The sequence below is a fragment of the Alternaria incomplexa genome, assembly GCF_024043165.1.
Source record: "Alternaria incomplexa strain BMP 0042 chromosome Unknown scaffold_4, whole genome shotgun sequence".
Classification (NCBI taxonomy): Eukaryota; Fungi; Ascomycota; class Dothideomycetes; order Pleosporales; family Pleosporaceae; genus Alternaria; species Alternaria incomplexa.
The window spans coordinates 1,737,809-1,757,182 of record NW_026249853.1 but is presented as its reverse complement, the minus strand read 5'-3'; the positions used below and the strand labels follow the sequence as shown (position 1 = coordinate 1,757,182).

The window sequence follows — 19,374 nt, the reverse complement described above, 5'->3', positions numbered from 1 at the left end:
AGTGGTAAGACGTCCGCACAAGATCTTGCCAGGCCTCCTAGTACTTGACCGTACTGCTTTGCGGAGGATTTCCTACCGCTTACCCTGGGCGCTGTGTCTGTAGCAGGCTAGGCACCTTGATTGCGGAAGACGTGTGTTCGATCCGCACGGTGTTTGTAGATTTTTGATCTTCTTTTTAGACTCGCGGCTATGCGATCAAGTCAGAGAGGTAAGTATGGGAGTGTATTATGAGATTCGGAACGAAACTTTGTATGAATGATTTCATTTCAGTTCATTGCTCTTGCACATCTATATATACAACGGTGTGCCCCTTGGACTCCTTGTTCTGACAGGACAAGGGTCGAGGCAGTGACCGTAATGCTATTAGAATGCCAAAATCTTGGTGCAGGCCCGCCTCCCTATGCTCTGCGGGGTGTCGCTGACGACGCTTCTTTCTTTCCACCTTTTTACTGCAATCGTTCAGTCCTCCCACTCTGGATTCTGCATGTAATGTTAGTACGGCACGCTCAAAGTCATTTTACATTGAAATATCATACCTTTCGCAAGATGACCACACCCTCCAACACATTAGTCAGGCTGAGATACTTCTCGTCTTCCAGCTCCGCTCGCTCGCCGTGCGCCAGTAGCACCGGCGTGCTCTGTGTTTGCCATCCAGTAATGGTCTTCGGTCGACCAGCTTGGCCAACGATGTCTACTGCTTGACCAACACGGACGTTGACTGTCAGCGGCTTGAGGTCCTCATCGAGTGTGATGAGGAAGCGCGGCGATATGGCGGTAGCGAGGTAGTAGAGTAGGTAGTGTGAGTCTCCAGCCACAAATGACTTGGCGTCGATGAGAGAAACAAGTACGGTGAGAAGACCCGACGCTGCCACACGGGACAAGACCTGACGGTCAGTGTGGAATGGGTTGAAAGACAGCGTGCCCTTTCCTGCGTGCAGCAGACCTTGAGCTATGCGAACCATGAAAAGAGCGTTGGGATCACGGTGGTAGTAGCTAGCCAATTGCCGGAGAAGTTGTGCAAGACGGGCGTTGTTGGTACCAGCACCGCAAAGACCCATGGCGAAGATGGCGTTGATGGCGACATCGTTGTCGTTGTCGTGAGAGTAACGAGAAAGAGTGTCGTAGACCTTCATCTGGGGGTTGCTAGGGCTGATGAGACCTAGAGCGAGCGGCACAGCCTTGCGGATGTTAGCCTCGCCGTAGTGCATCAGGTGGCCGAGAGTGCGGAGGATCATCTCTTGGCCGACGTCCTCGCCCATGGCGACTAATGATAGACCGATGACAGCGTAAGACTGAAGTAGCTCATCGCCCTTCTTTTCCTCGTTCTCATCCTCGATGTGCTCGTTGCAGATGTGGAGCAACTGTTGAATCTTCAGGACAGCACCGGTACCTGCCCATGCGCATACCTCGGTGAGTACAGAGGCAGACTTGGCCATGGGGTGATCAAGCGCCTTCAAGGTCTCCAGAATGACATCGACCTCTTCTTGCTGACCGAAGAAGAGTAGCGCAAGACCAAGAGCCATGAATCGGGTCCACTTATCCTTGAGCTGCTTCGTCCGGTCCTCGTCCAGGAGCGTGTTCATCAGGGCATCAGTGACATCTCCGTTGGCCGAACCTACAAAGATCATACCAAGCGACAGCGCCGCCATGGCAGAGAGCTGCATGTCGAGGCTGGTGTCGCTGACAATCGGCAGCAGAACGTCCAGAAGGTCTTCCTTATTAGACCCCGCGTAAGCAAGACCGAGACCCATGATAGAAGCCAAACGGATGTTCTTGTTCTTGGAATTGATGTTGTCCTCATCACCCAAGAGAGCCATGGCAGGGTCTGAGTCCATGCGCACGCCCGAATTGAAGATACCGGTAGCAAGCATAGCGCCAGCCTTGACCATGTCATCTTCGACGTGTGTGAAGGGGTCGACCTTATCGAGACCCTCTTCTACGTCCCAGAGCATGAGCATACCCAGAGACGCTGTTGTTGACAACATGCCCTCCTCCTTGGTCTTCCACACCCAGCTCTGCTTTGTGTTCTCGTTAAGCATGAGCTTATCATTAGCGTAACCGGCATTGACAAAGGCGTTGACGAAGGCGGAAGCAAGGTTGTGTCTGGCGGAATCGGTATTGGTAAGGCCGGCCGTCCTGCTGCTCTCCAGATGTGTCTTGTAGATGTCGTCAGGGGTCTTGGGGTCGAGAATGTTAAGCTCCTTGCCCAGCGCCTTGAAGTGGTCGGGTAGTCGCGTGTTGTTGATGCACTCCTGGAGCTCGGCATCGTCGTCCTCGGAGACGTCGAGCCATATCCGTTGTCGGCCACATAAGTAGGCCATTTGTCTCCGGATCGACTTGTCCTTGGTGGCGTTGAAAGCTTCAATGATGAGATCGGTCTCGTGTAATCGTATCGCGATAACGATTGCCTGTGTGTACTGCTTGTATTTGGCGTAGATTCGGTACGTGGTACGGAGGAACTTGTCGTTGTCTGGGTAGGTGAGTAGGGGCACGTTGCTGCTGGTGTTAGTGTCGGTGCTGCAGGCAAAATGCGGGCATATCCTACCTGACCATGTATAGAGCCACCCTCGAGTATGTGTTCTCGTCAATGTACTGCTCAATCTGATCAATCATCTCCAGCTCAGACAGGATATCGACGGCATCAGCCTCTGCGTTGTGCTTGAGGAAGAAGGGGACGAGGTTCGAGGCGAGGTCGGTGACATCGTCGGTGGATTTCTCGTCGTTCAGGCGGTTCTGGTATTCTGTGCCGATCTCAAGCGCAAGGTGGCGCATGTACTCATGGCCCCATGAGCCGAGATCTGTGGAGGGGGCCTCGAGGCGGTATTTGAGGCAGTCTAGGCGGTCCTCATCCGAATACGTCATTCCCAGAACAGACATCATGTCGGCGAGCGAGCGCTGTGTTTGTTAGCATGGTGGCATGTATAGAGTGTTGTCGTGTCTGCGCACCTTGTTCTCGCCTGCCGGCCATGATGCGTAGGCCTTCTCAAGGTTCTCGTAGTGTGGTCGGAGGAACTTGAGCGGCTTGGGCACGGCCGTCATGGAGCTCGTCGATGTCTTGATGAATTCCTTGATCTGTTCGAGGGCGGGCTTGTAGAGGCTGGTGTCGGAACCCTAGTAAACACATGAGGTCAGCGCATGTTGCGGGGACCAGCCATCGTCGCAGCAGCTTACCAGTATCCGCTCAGCCAGCATGTCAAGGTCGCTCTTCAGCTGTTGGTCTTCCTCGCTGAGCTCCTCTGTGGTTTGTCATCAGTGCAAGTCCATGACGATAGCCATCGGCGCTGTGCCGGGGACCAGACATACCGCCAGTTGTCGCAACACCGCCCTTCTTGTCCTCAAGATCTGGCTTTGCATCCTTGCTCTTGTCCGCGTCATTGCTCACGGGCGCCTTGCCCTTGCCCTTGTCGGCGGCCGTGGGCTTCTTCTCGTCGTCCTTCGCCATGTTGATGATGTGTAGCTAGGGCAAGCGGCGAAGTGTGTGTAAGTGTCGGGACGAAGCGGCGTCGATAGCGACGGTGGAAGGAGATTCGGGGTGCTGGGGGATGTAGATGCGGCGCTCAAATGGGTCGGAAGAGCGAGAGGCAAGTCGAGTGGGGAGTGGTAATAGGTCGATGTCGATGAGGCAGCTCTTGCTTCGCGTACCACTTCCGCCGCGCTAGGGCCAAGCCCGTCCGCCGATGATGAGCGCCGCCCGCCGCTCAGAACCTCCCGCCAAAAATTATTGTTGCCGCATACAACCCCGAAAATCACCACCACACGACGCCGATAGGCCACCCAGGCAACTACCATGAAGCTGAACGTCAAGAATATTAGGTACCTCTCCGCTGATGATTGGCGTGTTCTCACTGCGGTATGCGCCCGCCCGCAGGCTTTCCGAACGTAGTGGGGGACTAACGCTGATGAAGACGATAGACAGAGATGGGCAGCCGCAACCATGAAATTGTGCCAACCCCCCTGATTGCTCAGATCGCTGCCATCCGCTCCGGCGACGGCGTCCACCGTTGCATCTCCAACCTCGCCAAGATCGGCCTCATCGCCAAAGTCCGCAACGCAAAGTACGACGGCTACCGACTCACGTATGGCGGCCTCGACTACCTCGCCCTCCACACACACCAAAAGGCCTCGACTGTCTACTCGGTGGGCAACCAGATCGGCATAGGCAAGGAGTCGGATATCATAGTCTGCGCAGATGAGACGGGCAGGCAACTGGTGCTCAAAATCCACCGTCTGGGTCGCATTTCTTTCCGTACCGTCAAGGCGAACCGCGACTACCTGCGGAATCGCCAGGGTGGCTCATGGATGTACATGTCGCGCCTCGCTGCTCTGAAAGAGTTCGAATTCATGAAGGCCCTACGAGCAGAGGGATTCCCTGTACCCGAGCCGATTGGCCAGAACAGACATACCGTCGTCATGAGCCTCATCGATGCCTTCCCGATGCGCCAAATTTCAAAGGTCGGCAACCCGCAGGAGCTCTACGGTGAACTGCTCGCCATTATCGTTCGCCTTGCGCAGCACGGTCTCATCCATGGTGACTTCAACGAGTTCAACATCCTAGTTGAAGAGAGAACAGAAAAAGACGGCAGTTTGTCACTGGTGCCAACCCTCATCGATTTCCCGCAAATGGTCTCCATCGATCATGCCAATGCCGAATACTACTTTGACCGCGATGTGGCTTGCATAAAGCGCTTCTTTGATCGCCGTTTTGGCTTCACGAGCGACGAGCCGGGTCCTTTCTTCAAGGACGCAACAAAGAAGCTCGTCAAGCGATTAGATGTCGAAGTTCAAGCTTCCGGCTTCAGCAAAAAGATGGCCAAGGAACTAGAATTGTACATGAAAGAGCATGGTATCGATGGCGACGCTGGAGATGTCGCCACTGGAGCAGATGGAGAAGAGGTTGACGACGACGATGATGGTGACGAGGCAGGCGACGATGAAGAAGTTGAGGATGAAGAAGACGGCGGTGTTTCCCTTGAAGGTGGCCCGGTAGGCGACGATGTGTCTGCTCCTAGCGATACGATTGCAGATGGGCAGTCGACCCTAGCCGCACAGATGACTATACTCGAGATAAGGGATAACGACCCGTTACCAGATCTCAAGGATATCAAGCCACCGCCACCCTCGGAACCCACCATGACCACCAAGGCCGCTAAGAAGAAGGCCGGCTGGTCTATATAGGCCTGCCAACTACATCATCTTCTGTTCCTTTGTTTCAGCGATACCCAGATCCATGTCTCCTCCCGGCACTCGTTTCATTTGAAGGCCTAAAATATACAATATATTCCATTTCAACAAATCAAGGGCACTATGTAGAGTCACCTGACCTCTGCATCAAGATCATGCAGTGATAGGCTCATCCGAACTATCTTTCTCCTGATAATCTTTCTCTTGGTAATCTTTCTCTCCTCTATCCACGTCCATATTATCTTTTTCCCGAACATCTATCTCCACCTTAGCCTCATCCAACCCATCATCGCTCCAGATATCAACCTCCTCTTCATGATTACTAGCCGCTTTCTCCATACCTTTCGGAGGCACAGCCTCCCTCTTAGGTCCAGACCGTATCATACGCCCAACAAAGCGTAAATCCGGTTCCACAACCCCTTTTCGTACAAGTAGAGACCGTATATCTGCTGCAAGGAGTCCACCATTTGCAACCTCAGGATCGATCAGAACATTACCATCGTCAAGCTCCCGTATACATGAAGTGCTGATACACGTTGGGAGTGTGCTACCTTCTGTGACGCGGCCCAGCCAATTGTGACGGTTTCTTAGGACGTCTGCTATCAAAGGGTTGGCTGTGGTGAAGACGACGGTTCTTCGGGGTGGGTGTATGAGGTATTGTATCTTGTGTGAATGGCGCTTATTCATTCTGGTTGGATGTATGGGGTCGCCGAAGAGTGGAACTTGTGCAGGTGGGTGGACAAATGCGAGTACGTGTTAGAGATTCCATGCAGGCTCTGTGCGTTCACGTTCGAGGTTGGTGAATTCAACGCACAGTGTACTTTCACTTGTATAGTTGATCTGTGCCCGCTGATACTGGAAAGACGCGAGAGGTCACGTACATGTGCGTGAATGCTCCGAGTGCGTAACGAGAAAGAGCTCTCACGATCCGGGCATTCAATCGGTGAAGGGTAAATTTCCCTCTACCTCTCGTTGTCCACCGTAGCACTTTAAACCTCAGTCCCCATCTAACTCCCCTCTATCCATACTCCGCTACCAAAGCAAAACACTCACCACCCAACCCCCCCTCACAACAGCAACCATGGTCCTCATCCTCAAAATCCCACCCTACTACCACACCACCTCCTACGTCCTCCACTACAACCGCCACCCCACCACAACAGCCCAATACATCCTCCTAACCCCCGCCTCCTCAGAAACCCTCACAACCCGCAACGCCGCCATCGCAAAAGACTGTGCGGCATGGGGCTGGCGCCTCTACAACACCGACCGCTCGCTCCCCAAGATGGAGAAGTGGTTTGCCAAATATGAAAAGCTTGCCAAGAAGAACACCTGGGATGATGATATCTGGGTTATTTGGCAGAGAGAACATGGGCTGAGGATTAACCGGGAGGATGAGAAGAAGAAGGCTGAGGCTGCAGCGGCGGCTGGGAAAAGTAGGCTGGGGAGTGTGGTAAGGGGGGTGAAGAAAGCGCATTGGCAGGTTTGGGGTAAGGATACGTGGGTTGGGAGTGATGAGCAGAGACTGAGGATTGAGCATGGTCCTAGGGAGGAGTAGAGGATGAGGAAGTGGGCTGAAGAGCAGATGAAGGAGATGTCGGGACTAGTTGATCCTTTCTCGGATGTCCATGAGGTCATAGAAGAAGATGATGAAGACGAGGACGAGGAGTATACGTCGGGAGAGCTGAGAGGTGGCGGTGCTGACGGTGTTGATGCGAAGGCGACTCCAGGTGGAGAGACCGAAGCGTTGACTGCGGTGGTGCTTCCGAGGTATTCTTGGTTATCTCGGGGCTGAGATTTGCTGAAGAACGCTTAGCGATAGACAACGCCTTGATAGTGTTATAATACAATACTCCTTACATCCATCCCAGTCTAAACACCTCACTCTCCAGCTTTCTCCCCATCCGCCCTCCTTTCTCTCTCTTCCTTCACGCTCTCTTCCCCTCTCACCCTCTTCATCTCCTCCACTCCCTTCGTCAAATCCCTATGCACAACTCTAACCTCCCAACTATCATCCTCACTCCACTTTACCTTCCCCAACTGCTCCGCAAAAGCCACGCTTCTGTGATGACCACTCCCACACAGACACCCCACTCGTACTATTGCCACTTCGTCTTCCCTACTAGCTCTTACATCCTTGATTTCCATGAGCCGTTTGATATCCTCTTGGGCGCGGGCCACTGTATCACTGAAAGACTCGCGTTGCATCAGCTCGTCTTGCAGCGTCGAGTCGAGCCCCGTGCATGTCTTTCGTATTTGGCGGGATGGGTTTTCTGTTACGCGGCAGTCGTATTCTAGGTCTGGTTTTGGGGATGGTGGTGTGAAGCGGTCGTAGGAAGTGATTTCAAGAATTGGCCGTTGTCTTTTTTGGGTTTGAGAGGGAGCTGAATCTTGATTGTTTTCTTTAGCCGCGGATAGTTCATCTTCGGTGGGTGGAACGAGTCGTGTGTTTTTGACTTTTGAGGCGATGTCTGACAGTATGGCCATGTTGTTGATGATGGGGTGACTGGAGACGGGAGCGACACCGAAATTGCGGTCAATGTCGTTGGCGAAAGATGTGTAGATAAGACGGTTCTTCTATGGACAATTGCGTATATGGATATAACGGAAAAGATTGTAGAGTACAAGGCTTCGCGTCCTGTTTTGGTGACGCTCGTTTAGGTAAGAGGTCGCGTGCTCGCTGCCCAGGTGCGGACAGGTTCAGGGTCTTCTGAAAACTCCTGCTCCATTGGCGCATGCATATGACGTTGAGCGCTGTGGATCCACGGACAGACCCGCGAGTGCCGTGCAAGGTGCGTCATCGCTAGACACAGCCGCATCAGATGTCGCGATGATTCGCTAATACTTGTACAGGCCTTTTTTGTCTGTTGGTTTGTCTGCAGCCACGCTAAGTGGTTGCTGTTCCATCTGGCTGAGCGTCTTTTTGAGAGACGAATTGGACTCTTAATGCACGTAGTGAACGACCGCCGTATCAATTGCATGGCTAGTCTACATTAAAAAGGGCTGGGTAACCATCAGAAATGAAAATGCAGTGTGTAGACGTTTGAATTCATGTGTGCAAGACATGCCCAAGTGCTGATCACAACACACTCCGTCGACATCTTGCTCGCCCGGCTTCATCTCCTATGCAACTTCTTTCTTCCAATGAACTCACATGCCCAAGATCATTTGTATGCAACACACGTTACTTCGTGGGCAGGTCATTCGCGAAATCCTCCACCGACTGCACTCCTGCCCCGCCGTAACCCAGGTGGTGTAGTCGTTGATCCATGCGCGCGTCGGTTTCCTGGCCCCGGCTTAACCCAGTTGTGTCCAATGACTTCCTCGTCGAGAGAGTTTCCTGCCGACTGCGGCGCATATCTTGAGAGACCTTTTTCGGCGACTTTGTAGCCTTGTTCCTTGCCTGAAGGAGTCGGGTGGAGCTGCTCGTCGGACAAGGGACCTTCCGCAGTGCGTTGGACATGGTTTGCTACGAAGCCGGGGGCGGACTGAGTTTCGTCATGATACATCGGTGGATGCTGTACGGCAGTGGAAAAATGTAACTTCAGTCGTCGAGCACATGACTCGAACGTTGGCTTGTCGGCGGACTGAACTTCGTCATGAGACATCGGTGGATTCCGTACGGTAGTTGGAGCATGTGAGTTTACTCGTCGAACAAATGACTCGAACGTTGGCTTGTCGTCGGGTGGCGTTTGGCCTTGTGACGGAACGACCTCGTCTTCGTAGTAGAGACCATCTGTTTTGTTGAAGAGAGCACCTGGGGGTGCCAGTTCGGGAATGTCCGCCCGCCAGTTTATGATGGTTGAAAGGGAAACGACTGTGATTTTGCACGCCACGGCGGATGGCGTAGTAGCATAGCGATACTTCACTATCCTTCCCGGTGAATCTACCCGGTATTCGCGGTAGAAGGCCTCCATAGGTATATCAATGGAAACAGGGTCGTAGGGGATGAAGTTGATAGACGGCCTTGGTGGTATCTGCTGACTGGGCAGATACTCCGATGGATCGCAAAGTGAGGGCATTTTCGGATTGGCGCAACAGTACGCTGCTGTGTTTTGTGATAAGAAGAGAACTGTAAACGAACACCGCCTCCGTTGAGACTAAAGAATGTAAAAGCAGTATAATGTGGTCGTCAAGCGTGTTGGGTTACAAGCGCAAAAGGCTTGATGTGCATTCTTTACTACTCAATTTAGCAGGGCCCAAAAACGAGAAGGTGAGAACGTACCATAGATGACGTTTGGTGATGAGGGCTGTGACTGCCATGTAGACCCACCAGCTATCAGAGTGCACCTTCCTCCCGGTCTTTGATCTCGGACAACACACTCTTGTCGATGTCATGCTCCGCCAAATGTTCGACTGCGGCTTCAGTTGACAGTCGTTTGCCTTCCTTCAGCGGGTCAAGTCCTTTCTTCAGCTTGATCCGCCGCTCGAGCTCTTCGATCCAGTAGGCTTCAAGTTGACCGCGACGCCTGTCGGACACGAACTGCTCATCCTCGTCTTGCCGGAACGCCTTACAGAATGCATCGCAGAAGGGTCGTGATTCACACGTCCACTCGAAGATCTTGAAGCAGTCCATGCAGATCCTCGGATCGTTGGTAATGTAGGGTTGCAGGACTCCGGGCACATAGATGATGTACGGCATCGTGACTGTCCTAGGAGCGGTATTGGTGGCTGTAATTAGTAGGTGTAGCTTTGTCAGTGAGATACTTGCGGCCTTTTGGTTGTTAAAAGGTAACCGAAGAACAATGTAATTAGTGATTTGCTAAAGTGAGAGTACTATCAATGAGAACACCGAAGATCGGAAACTACGTGTTGGCGTTGAGTGAGTCTGGCTCTTCAGGTAATGTGCAGTCACAGCGGAGGGTGAGTTTGGTCAACGTATCGTAACATAGCAGGCCATCGTCATCGTTACAGGTGGGTGGTATCCGACGCTTGCAAATTCCGTAGCCAACGGAGCATTACACAAACCGCTTCATACCAAAGGAGTGAAGGCGATGGTGGATGGATCCTTGCCATGGTGTTGAAGTGGGTAAAAGCAGTCGTCTGACAGTCTCTGAAGTCCATCGCAGCAAAGTGTGAGATGAATACAGTTGGACTCATGCAGCAGTGTAAAGTCATGGCAAGAGTGATTTGGCGCGTCGAAGGGTGAACGCCTGGGGAGGGATGACAAGCTAGCCCCCGAATCTTGGCGAATGACTCAATCGCGAAGCACCCCTCCAAAATGTCGCAGGCCAAAAAGTTGACGAGAACGACACGCTGCAACCAACCGCCAAGATGAGCACCGAATCAGGAGTCAAGCCACAGTCGACGTTCGACATCGTAGCGACATACCGCCGCATCCTCAAAGATGACCCGGAACTCACCATGCCCGTCGCGGCCATCGAGGCGCTCGTAGAAGCCATCGCGCAGAGCTCCGTCTCGACCGTCGCCGAGACACTCGACCTGCTCGAACGCCACACCGCCGCCCTCAAGGCCTCCATCGCGAACCCAATTTCCCTGTCCGCCGGCACAGATCTCTTCCAGCGCTACCTCATCACCACCCTCAACCGCCCGGCGAGCCTGAACCTCGGCCCCGACGACGACTTCCGCGCGATACGCAACCACCTCCTCTCCAACGGCAAACTGTTTGTGGACCGTGCGAAACAGAGCAGGGAGAAGATCGCGAGTTTCGGCAAGCACTTCATCCGCGACGGCGGCACGGTGCTCACAAATGGTGGATCGCGAGTAGTGGGTGCGCTACTGCGAACGGCCGCCGAGTCGAGCACTCTCCGGTTCAAGGTCATATACGTCTTACCCTCGTCAAGCTCGTCAGATGCGAAAGAGGGCCTCCAGACTGTTGCCGACCTCCGAGAGCACAATGTACCAGTCGCCACAATTCCAGATTCGGCCGTCGCCTACTCACTGGGTAAAGTCGACATGGTCATTGTCGGAGCTGAAGGCGTCGTCGAGAACGGTGGCATCATATCGCGCATGGGCACGTACCAGTTGGGCGTACTGGCTAAGAGCAAAGGAAAGCCCTTCTACGTGGTCGCCGAGAGCCACAAGTTCGTTAGGCTTTATCCACTCAGCCAGTTCGATCTGCCCATTGAGCAGAAGGTACTCGACTTCAAGGTCGCAGAAGAACACAAGGCGGAACACAAGCCCAAGAGCGACGAAGAGCAACGGAATGTCTTTGACGAAGCCATCGCAGACATGACTGCGAAGCAGAGATCGACCGTCGTTCCGCTCGACGCTCATGACGCTGTCGACTTTACGGTACGCTCTGCTTACTTCAATTATGACTCCATCCGCTAACCTGAACTAGCCACCCGACCTGATCTCCGGCATCATCACCGAATCTGGCGTTCTCACTCCGTCTGCCGTGTCAGAGGAGCTGATCAAGATATGGTTTTGAGCCCTCCCTGAGCATCAACTCCTCACCCTACACCAAATACACAAACTTCATCGCGACGCACACGCCGGACATACACGCGTTTGATGGATGCTCACATCCGTGATAGGAATTATGTAGAAAGCGAATCTGTGACTCTACAGCCTTCGCGCCTACGCCGTAGCCGGCGCGTCACGTCCTGAGACTGCGAACCGCGCGTTACAGGATATGGTACCTCAAAATCTCGCTTCAGAGCGTCTGGAAGCTGGCTCTATCGCACAAGAGGACTGAAGAACGAGGGAACGGCCAACGATAACGACGTCCCGTGGAATGGTGTTGCGCCGACGATAACAACATATGATACCCAATAGACATATTCAATGGCAACATGTCTTTGACCTGTTGCACATTCAAGGGTCAGACTCTTTGGCAATGACATATCTAGAGTGTGAAAATACTGAGCGTGAAGTATGGGAAAATATTGACATCAGTAGCCAGTTACCTCGAAGATGAATGCACGCGACAGCGTACAAAGCCTCATAACATCTGCTAATTTCTCACCACCACACGACGCTTGCAAAAAATGCCATATCTAGTCCAACCACCCGCGCAATCATCCGAAGCTTGCGACCCGCTGTTCACCTACGTGCTTGACGACCCCATCCCCTCCGAAATACGTATACTCAAGGACCTTAAGGAACGGGGCTGGGAAGTCTCCGTGCATTTCCACGACGATGTGGTTTATCTAAATGCTACAAAAGAGATCGGAAAGGCGATAAAAACGATACGACGCAGGACGCAGATAATACATGGGGATATGGTTGGGGACAGTCCCAGGTTGACTCTCGAGGAAATGTGGCAGAGGGAGATGACCAGCAAGTCGGAACAAGAACTCTACACTAACAAAGAGAAGGAGGAAGTCAACGATGCAGCAAGCATGCTGTCGCGGATGACAGAACAAAGAGCTTGGGTGCGTTGGGCTGATGAGGAGGGTGGGTTGGAGCCGGAGACCCCTAACGTAAGCGATCCTCTGATATAGAAATATCAGGAAGACCAAAATATGCAACTGATGAACCCAGACAGGTAGTGCAAGACATCGATAAACAGTCCTACCTGTCGCACTCTCTGAGTTTAGAAGACTATGAGGACTCAGTCATCGACGTTTACGAAGGGCCTGCTGGCAGCCCCAGTACGAACATACATACTTACAACGCATCTCGTTTTATTGAAGAACATGAACCCGACTGGCATACATTTGTACCACGTCACTCTGCCCAACGCGCTGCGCATCAGCCTGCAGGTCAGGCAGCCTCATCATTCTCTATGCCTTCTACAACCTCTTCTTTTTCAGAAGCCCCAGTCGGTCTTATTGGTATGTTCGGATACTGGTGTCCACCCGTTCTTCATGCCCGGCCGCAAAAGAACTCTCGATCTCAATCCATCGCACCAAGCGCTGTGCTTCCATCACGAGACTCGAAGGAGACTCGGAAGCTCAAGAAGAAAGTTACCCGCCGTGACTCAGAACCCTCGTTAAGAAAGTACTTGCCGCTTGGATTTGTCGGGCCCCTGTCTTGGGTGAAAGGAAAACGAAGCGCGAATGAAGGGGCCAGTGCAGATGCAACCGCACCAGATGAGCAACAAACCACCGCTCGATCAGAGAGTTCCTTTGGCCCTTATCAACGCACCACTCCCACGCAATCTGTTCCAAACATTCACCTGCAAGAGTATTCCTCCACTTTTCTTCAACCTGAACCACGTAACACATCACCCGCCTTTTCTACTACCTCCAGTCTCATATTCCCTGGCCGTGAGATAACCCCAGAAGCCTACTTCCAGCGCACGAACCGACCCCGGAAGAATCTACAGCCACGCCAGCTTACACCACCCCCGGGACTGGAAAACGACCCCTACATGTGGCAAGTGTGGGACCGCGGCCGTAAAAGGCAGCAAGACAAGACTGATCGTGTGCTGGGCAAAGACAGCATGCATAGATCAGATAGTGGCAATGCTAGTTGGTATGATGGGTTCCAGACGATGATGAAGGAGGCGGAAGCAAAGGTGACTAAGGAAGAAAAGAAGGCCGAGAAGAAGGCGAGGAAGGTGAAGAAGAAAGAGGAGAAGGAAGAGCGATTACGCAAGGAGAATAGGGAGAAGGAAGAGCGGATACGCAAAGAGAATGAGGTGAGGGAGGCTTTGAGGAAAAAGGGTGATTTCGCAGGTGGGTACTTGCCACGGTATGCATGACCGCTTCTACTTACGTGCATGATGTAGGCATAATGAATACCTGGGCAAGTTAATGCTCGCGGGCGGTAGGATAACGTCGTCGCGGTGGTTGTTACCGACTCGGGAGGTCTTGATCGAGATCAGGAAGGAGTGCAATACCTAGGACGACATTTTGAAAGCCTTCGCATCTACGAAGGCTTCTTCATTTGTTCTGTCTCATGTATATGTGGATATTCAATGTACAAGACTTATCCCAAGAGCAAAGTCCAGTCAGCAAAACAGTCTCATCTAACCAGCTCGTAAGAAGCTAGCGCAGTTGTTGCCTTGGACCTAAGCGATCCTTCGAATATACCCGAGCAAGTATAAAAGCTGCGCGTGCCGTCAATCTACGAATTGACTGACCCCGCACCCTTTTTTCCAATACAATCTCGTGTTGAAACGCAATGATCCAGCTGCCCGAAGACATACTACGAGACCTCGTTATAACAACGGACGGCCAAGCCGAGGAGCCGTATTCCTACCACAATTGGGGCTACACGATCTACCGCACATGCCACACGCCAGAATCTGAATTGCAATGGGAATCTCTAATCGAAGCCATCCAGCTAGGAGTCGAAGAATCCCTCCCTGCGTCGCAAAACGATGAGCCACCGACAACACCTCAACTCCTACGCTCCCTCTTACGTCTAGACTTCCGCTCCGATGCTTCCCTGTACAATGGTCTTACTATCGAACAGCTTCGCCAGACCTATCTCAATCCAGCGGAAGATTATGCCCCCCCATCACCGAACTTCTACAGAAGCGATCGTCTCTTCCTTGTCGCTGACGCTGAAGTTTTGCTGGATCCCTACTTTCTGCCGAAAGAGAATGAGACAACGAACGTACCCGTTGACAACAACACAAGCGACGTTGCAACCACGCAGAGTGTGCAGAAATGGAAATATCAATATCACGGCTACAGCAAATCCTCTGGTACCAAGCGACGATGGCTCAAGTGTGTCGAGGTGGACTACGTTGCTGCGGATCATCATCCAAGGAGAAGAGGGCAGGGCCCACGGCCGTATTTTGGCTGGTTCATGGTGACGGCGGAAAGTGTGATGGAGCTTTGGGAGGTGTTGCTTGATCAGGATGTCGAGGAGATTAAACCTAGGTTGGTTGATGTGATGATTTGTAAGTGCATCGTGTTCGATCCGTGTGTTATTGATGAACAGGTATGCTAATGGTTGGATAGGGGGAGGGTATTGAGTTAAACAGGGTTTCAGCCTACATTAAGTTGAAATCATGCACGTTAGGTGATCTGACGTTAAAGTAGGCTCCTGGCTTGATGGAAAGCTGAGCTCAAGATGGAAGGTCTTCTGTCACATTGCGGCTCTGTTGGACTCTACGCCATCAATGTTGATATATTTAGGTTGCTGATAGTTATGGAAAGTATCGGAGGCAAGAATGAGGAGAGAATGTATCTATTCCTATGGCCGGCTATCGAACATAACTAAGTCCATACGATTCAGTGTTTGGCATCCTTTCTACATGAGGTCATGTTTGGGCTGATCTACATATATAACCCTCTAGGAGCAATACTTTGCGCCTTCGCCAGGCTTAACGATACCCATATCGATAAAAGCCGAGTAATTCCAATAATCTCCTTGTACTCCCTCGCCAGCTACCGGCACATTTCCGGAAAACTTCGCGGTCCAGTAAGCACTACCCCTAGTGTACTTTGCAAAGGCGTACAGCCCGGTGTTCAGGTTCTTCTGACGATTTGCAAATTTGTTATCCGCCACCGTCTCAATCGACCATTCACCGATGAACACAGGAAACTTGCCATCTCCTGCCGATGCCTTGGCATCGGAGCAGATGTCTGCGCTCACGGTATCGGAGTCTGTTGGGCGGCCAGCGAAGTAATAGTTGTGTACGTCGAAGACGAGATTGGTGGATGCTGGGAACTTGGGAGACCAGAACGCTTCACCTCTGAAGCTGCCTTGGAACATGACAGGTATGTTCTTATTCACGGCTACTGTCTTCGCAATAGCCGCGTCAATGTACTTCTGTACCCATGCGACACCGTTGTCCGTCAACGCGGCTGGTGTGCCGAAGGTTGTGATATCGCGATTGTCCACCGGTTCGTTGATCGGCTCCAGGGTGTATGATTGCGGAGTTCCAGAGGATTGAATAAAGGCCAGTGCAGCATCGACAGCGCGTAGGGAATAGTCGAGGTTCGTGGCGTTATTGAACCAACCGAAGCGGCCTTCGCCTTCACCAAAGCCCATACCGTTCACTCCACCAGGAAGGGAGTGAATATCGAGGATGATGTGCATGCCCTACTTTGCGATTGCGTAAGATGCGATATTCTTGAAGAACCGAGTTTGGCCGCCGCTGTAGAAGTTACTGCCAGGAACCTTGACCCATGCAGCGTAGGTTGTGGGGATCCTCAAGACGTTCACACCAGCAGTGGCTAGCTTGTCGATATCGGCGGGTGTTATGAACGTAGCATAGCGACGCTCTAGTACAGGGCCACATTGCGATCCCAGTTTGGCACAGCAGGTCCACTCATCAGTCGTGGTACCGCAGTTCTGCGACCACCAGGCTGGGTCAATAACGGCTTCTTGGGCAAGCCATCCACCAAGGTTGATGCCGTTGGCTTTAAAGGTCTTCCAGTTGAGGTAGGTGGGTGCCTGGCGCTCTGTTGGACTGGCAGTGGTAACAGATGAGATGGAGAGGAGGAATGCGACGATGGTGTTGAAGGCGATCATGGTTGATGTTGCGGTGTCTGCGTTCCTGGCTGAGGTTGGACACTGTTGTTCATGTTGTTACTGGTCTTTATAGCTCATCAGTACACCCATTGTTGGCCTCTCTGTCCAGCACAATATGCACCACGACCTCGGGTCAGGGCGACGTTGAAAGTCGAGCGTAAGATGTGGAGCCGGTCGACCTAGCTACCTAGGGTTAAGAGCCAAGATGTTGATATGATCAGGCATAGCTATCCTCAAGCCGCTTCAAGACATAGCGTCGTTGATGGCTGTATTACTGACGAGGTGTTTACCCCAGGTTCCACCCCGGACTTGACCCCAGACTTGACCCCAGACTTGGCGCCGTCTTGTGGGTGCATAATAGTACCTTAGGTCTTCTAGAAGAATTAACCCGAGCTGCGACTACATGGTCAGTTACTATCCGCATGGGTCGCATTGTCCCGAGCGACCTGGGCTCCACGTCGGGTGGTGTGAACGCTACGTGGCCCACATCCCGAGGTGTGTAACAGCTTCGTTCTGTTTGCGTACCAAGGGGAGGCTTCCGTCTTTGACGATGACACAAATGACAGCAAGATATCGTCTTGGGGTGCGATGACACGCGCGTAGACGACAGTTGATCTAGGGAAGTAATTACGCGATAGCCATTCGTCGTTGCCTAATCAGTCCTGTGCTCGCGGCGCGCCCATTGGCCAGGTATCGGCGCCCAAGAGGAACGAGAATGCTCATGATACTACCGTTGTATCGCAAGTGCTCTGCCAGCGCTGTAGGTTGTGACATCAGGGAGTTGACGGACTAAAGTTCGTCCATAATAACGAGATGAGTGTCTTGGTGAGCCGTCCGTGCGTTCCAAGGTTGTCTGGGTCGCTCAACCAGCCAGCAGCCACTCTAGCCCTTCACATTTTCACCCTCTTCGTTATATCGATGCTGATGGCTTGTATGTCATTTACATCCTCTGAAGCTCCAATTGCACAAGAAAAGCCCTCGATAATCAAAGCAAAGCCATAGGATGTGACCTCGCGGCTTCCAAGGTTGTCTGTCGAGCGTCGAGAGTACAACTCACACAGCGAATTCATCAACGCGACGGGCAAGGCCGAGAAACGAATGCTTCACATCCTTGGGGAACTGAAAAGATTCCAGTTAACTCACAAGATCCACTTTAGTTATCAACAATGCATCCAACGCACTGCCTTGGAATACTTGCCTGGTGACTGCATCCAGCGCAAGCCTACCTAAGGGTTCGTGGGAAGACGATACCCATATGCCCTTTCTAAGTGCGAGAGAAGAACGATCCACGCGACGCTCTTATTCTGCATCCGTACTAAATTTGATCTACAGATCTACTACTATGGGAAACCAAGCTTCGTCAGCACTCGGTCTTGTACGCCCAACTGCAGTCGCGCTGCCGACACAATTACAGCTGACCGGGCAGATCAGTAAAAGGACGCACCGTTGCTCGAATAACGATCATAGTACGGAGTCGGCACGACGATCGCGCACTGTCTCGAAGAGTCTCCCTGTCGATCTTCAGAAACACAGCTTGCTTAGCATTCCACCGGAGTTGCGCAACTGCATTTACGCCCATCTACTCAAACCCGAAGACTGCATCGTACTATCTCCTATGATACATACGAAAATTACGGGCATTGCATTACTGAGAACATGTACGCAACTTCACGATGAAGCTGCTAGCTTCTTCTACGCAAAGAATTCGTTTCAGTTTTACATTCGTAAGAGCGTCTTAGCACAGTCAACGTCGACAGCGAACATTCAATTGCCTCACATAACGTCTCCCATCTCACCAAAGTTCTTCCGCGACCCACTAGCCATGCAAGGCGGTATCTTCTTTCCCGCGCCGCGGTACCATCGGTATCTCACACGGCTAACCATCTACTTCAAGGTATCCATACGCGACCTAGCTTTCCCAGACCCGGAAAAGGGCGAATGGGGAGACGCACCTCGGGCAGACTTGGACATGAATCAGTACATTCGCCGACCTTGCGATAATACCGCCATCACACCCGCGGATATGGGAAAGATACAACAAGCGAGCCAACATGAAGTGTTTCGTGTGTATCAAAAGATGAAAAGGCTCTGGTTAGAAAAGGAAGGTACGTGGGCAGGTAAAGTGACGATGCCAGCAAGGTCCACGGCAACGGATGACTTAGAGTTTTGGATTGAGCTTACGGCTGATGAACACGTCACTCACGAAGGATAACATGGGGGGTGGAGACGAACACAGGGAGATGATCTGTCATATGACTATGCATTGAAGCGCTGGTGGCCGTGTAAAAGAAAGCACATGTTCTCCCAAGTTGTCTTAGTTCAGTTAGAAGCTCGTTCTGGATGAGTTTACTTCATGTTTTCCACCTACGTTGATTGGAAGTTTTGTGAACATCTCCAGAGTACGTTAAGTCTATATCTACAATGGTGCAGGGAAGGTGTCCTTGGATGCTGTCAACGTATTGTCATCTGCTGGCTCGGCAACATTACTACTCTTCCTCGTCATCGTGATGCACATAATACACGACACGTCTCACATGCACACCGGAAATAAGAGATATGCAAGAAAGAGAACATCACTTCTACTTGCTTTTACTGTCCCAAAGTCAATGCATGCAGAGCACACGCACGCACACCGCAATTCACAATTCACATCCTCATGCAGCATAGAAAAGATCAAGTGACCAAAAGTACCACAAAAGATTTAGTTAATAGACATTAAGTAACCAAGACTACCGATCGATCCATCCCAATCCCCACGCCAAGCCAACGCGTGCCTGCCTGCCCTATCCATCTCCGATCGGCACCTCCCCAAGCTTCCTTCCAACTCCAGCCAAGCCAAAGATCCTCTCC

The 19,374-nt window shown here is 52.1% G+C and overlaps 8 protein-coding genes across 8 annotated transcripts; 4 read left to right on the top strand and 4 right to left on the bottom strand.

Moving 5' to 3' along the window:
• Positions 1-459: 459 nt before the first annotated feature.
• Positions 460-3,442, bottom strand: RPN1 (proteasome regulatory particle base subunit; the record flags this gene model as incomplete). The annotated part of the gene is made up of 6 exons (XM_051433384.1): positions 460-480; positions 537-2,496; positions 2,546-2,895; positions 2,947-3,111; positions 3,172-3,236; positions 3,304-3,442. 6 exons carry the CDS (start codon positions 3,440-3,442, stop codon positions 460-462), a joined length of 2,700 nt encoding a protein of 899 aa, XP_051293282.1.
• A 345-nt stretch (positions 3,443-3,787) lies between these two features.
• On the top strand, positions 3,788-5,175 carry J4E90_003816 (uncharacterized protein; the record flags this gene model as incomplete). Its single annotated transcript, XM_051433383.1, has 2 exons — positions 3,788-3,850; positions 3,913-5,175. The coding sequence occupies 2 exons, from the start codon at positions 3,788-3,790 to the stop codon at positions 5,173-5,175; spliced, it is 1,326 nt and encodes a 441-aa protein (XP_051293281.1).
• Positions 5,176-9,460: 4,285 nt separating this feature from the next.
• J4E90_003815 (uncharacterized protein) lies at positions 9,461-9,823 on the bottom strand (the record flags this gene model as incomplete). Its single annotated transcript, XM_051433382.1, has 2 exons — positions 9,461-9,764; positions 9,819-9,823. The coding sequence occupies 2 exons, from the start codon at positions 9,821-9,823 to the stop codon at positions 9,461-9,463; spliced, it is 309 nt and encodes a 102-aa protein (XP_051293280.1).
• Positions 9,824-10,455: 632 nt separating this feature from the next.
• On the top strand, positions 10,456-11,842 carry J4E90_003814 (uncharacterized protein; the record flags this gene model as incomplete). The annotated part of the gene is made up of 3 exons (XM_051433381.1): positions 10,456-11,436; positions 11,486-11,568; positions 11,716-11,842. 3 exons carry the CDS (start codon positions 10,456-10,458, stop codon positions 11,840-11,842), a joined length of 1,191 nt encoding a protein of 396 aa, XP_051293279.1.
• A 292-nt stretch (positions 11,843-12,134) lies between these two features.
• Positions 12,135-13,795, top strand: J4E90_003813 (uncharacterized protein; the record flags this gene model as incomplete). The annotated part of the gene is made up of 2 exons (XM_051433380.1): positions 12,135-12,569; positions 12,635-13,795. 2 exons carry the CDS (start codon positions 12,135-12,137, stop codon positions 13,793-13,795), a joined length of 1,596 nt encoding a protein of 531 aa, XP_051293278.1.
• A 422-nt stretch (positions 13,796-14,217) lies between these two features.
• Positions 14,218-14,994, top strand: J4E90_003812 (uncharacterized protein; the record flags this gene model as incomplete). The annotated part of the gene is made up of 1 exon (XM_051433379.1): positions 14,218-14,994. One exon carries the CDS (start codon positions 14,218-14,220, stop codon positions 14,992-14,994), a length of 777 nt encoding a protein of 258 aa, XP_051293277.1.
• Positions 14,995-15,339: 345 nt separating this feature from the next.
• On the bottom strand, positions 15,340-16,041 carry J4E90_003811 (uncharacterized protein; the record flags this gene model as incomplete). Its single annotated transcript, XM_051433378.1, has 1 exon — positions 15,340-16,041. The coding sequence occupies one exon, from the start codon at positions 16,039-16,041 to the stop codon at positions 15,340-15,342; it is 702 nt and encodes a 233-aa protein (XP_051293276.1).
• Positions 16,042-16,092: 51 nt separating this feature from the next.
• Positions 16,093-16,524, bottom strand: J4E90_003810 (uncharacterized protein; the record flags this gene model as incomplete). Its single annotated transcript, XM_051433377.1, has 1 exon — positions 16,093-16,524. The coding sequence occupies one exon, from the start codon at positions 16,522-16,524 to the stop codon at positions 16,093-16,095; it is 432 nt and encodes a 143-aa protein (XP_051293275.1).
• Between the last annotated feature and the right edge of the window lie 2,850 nt (positions 16,525-19,374).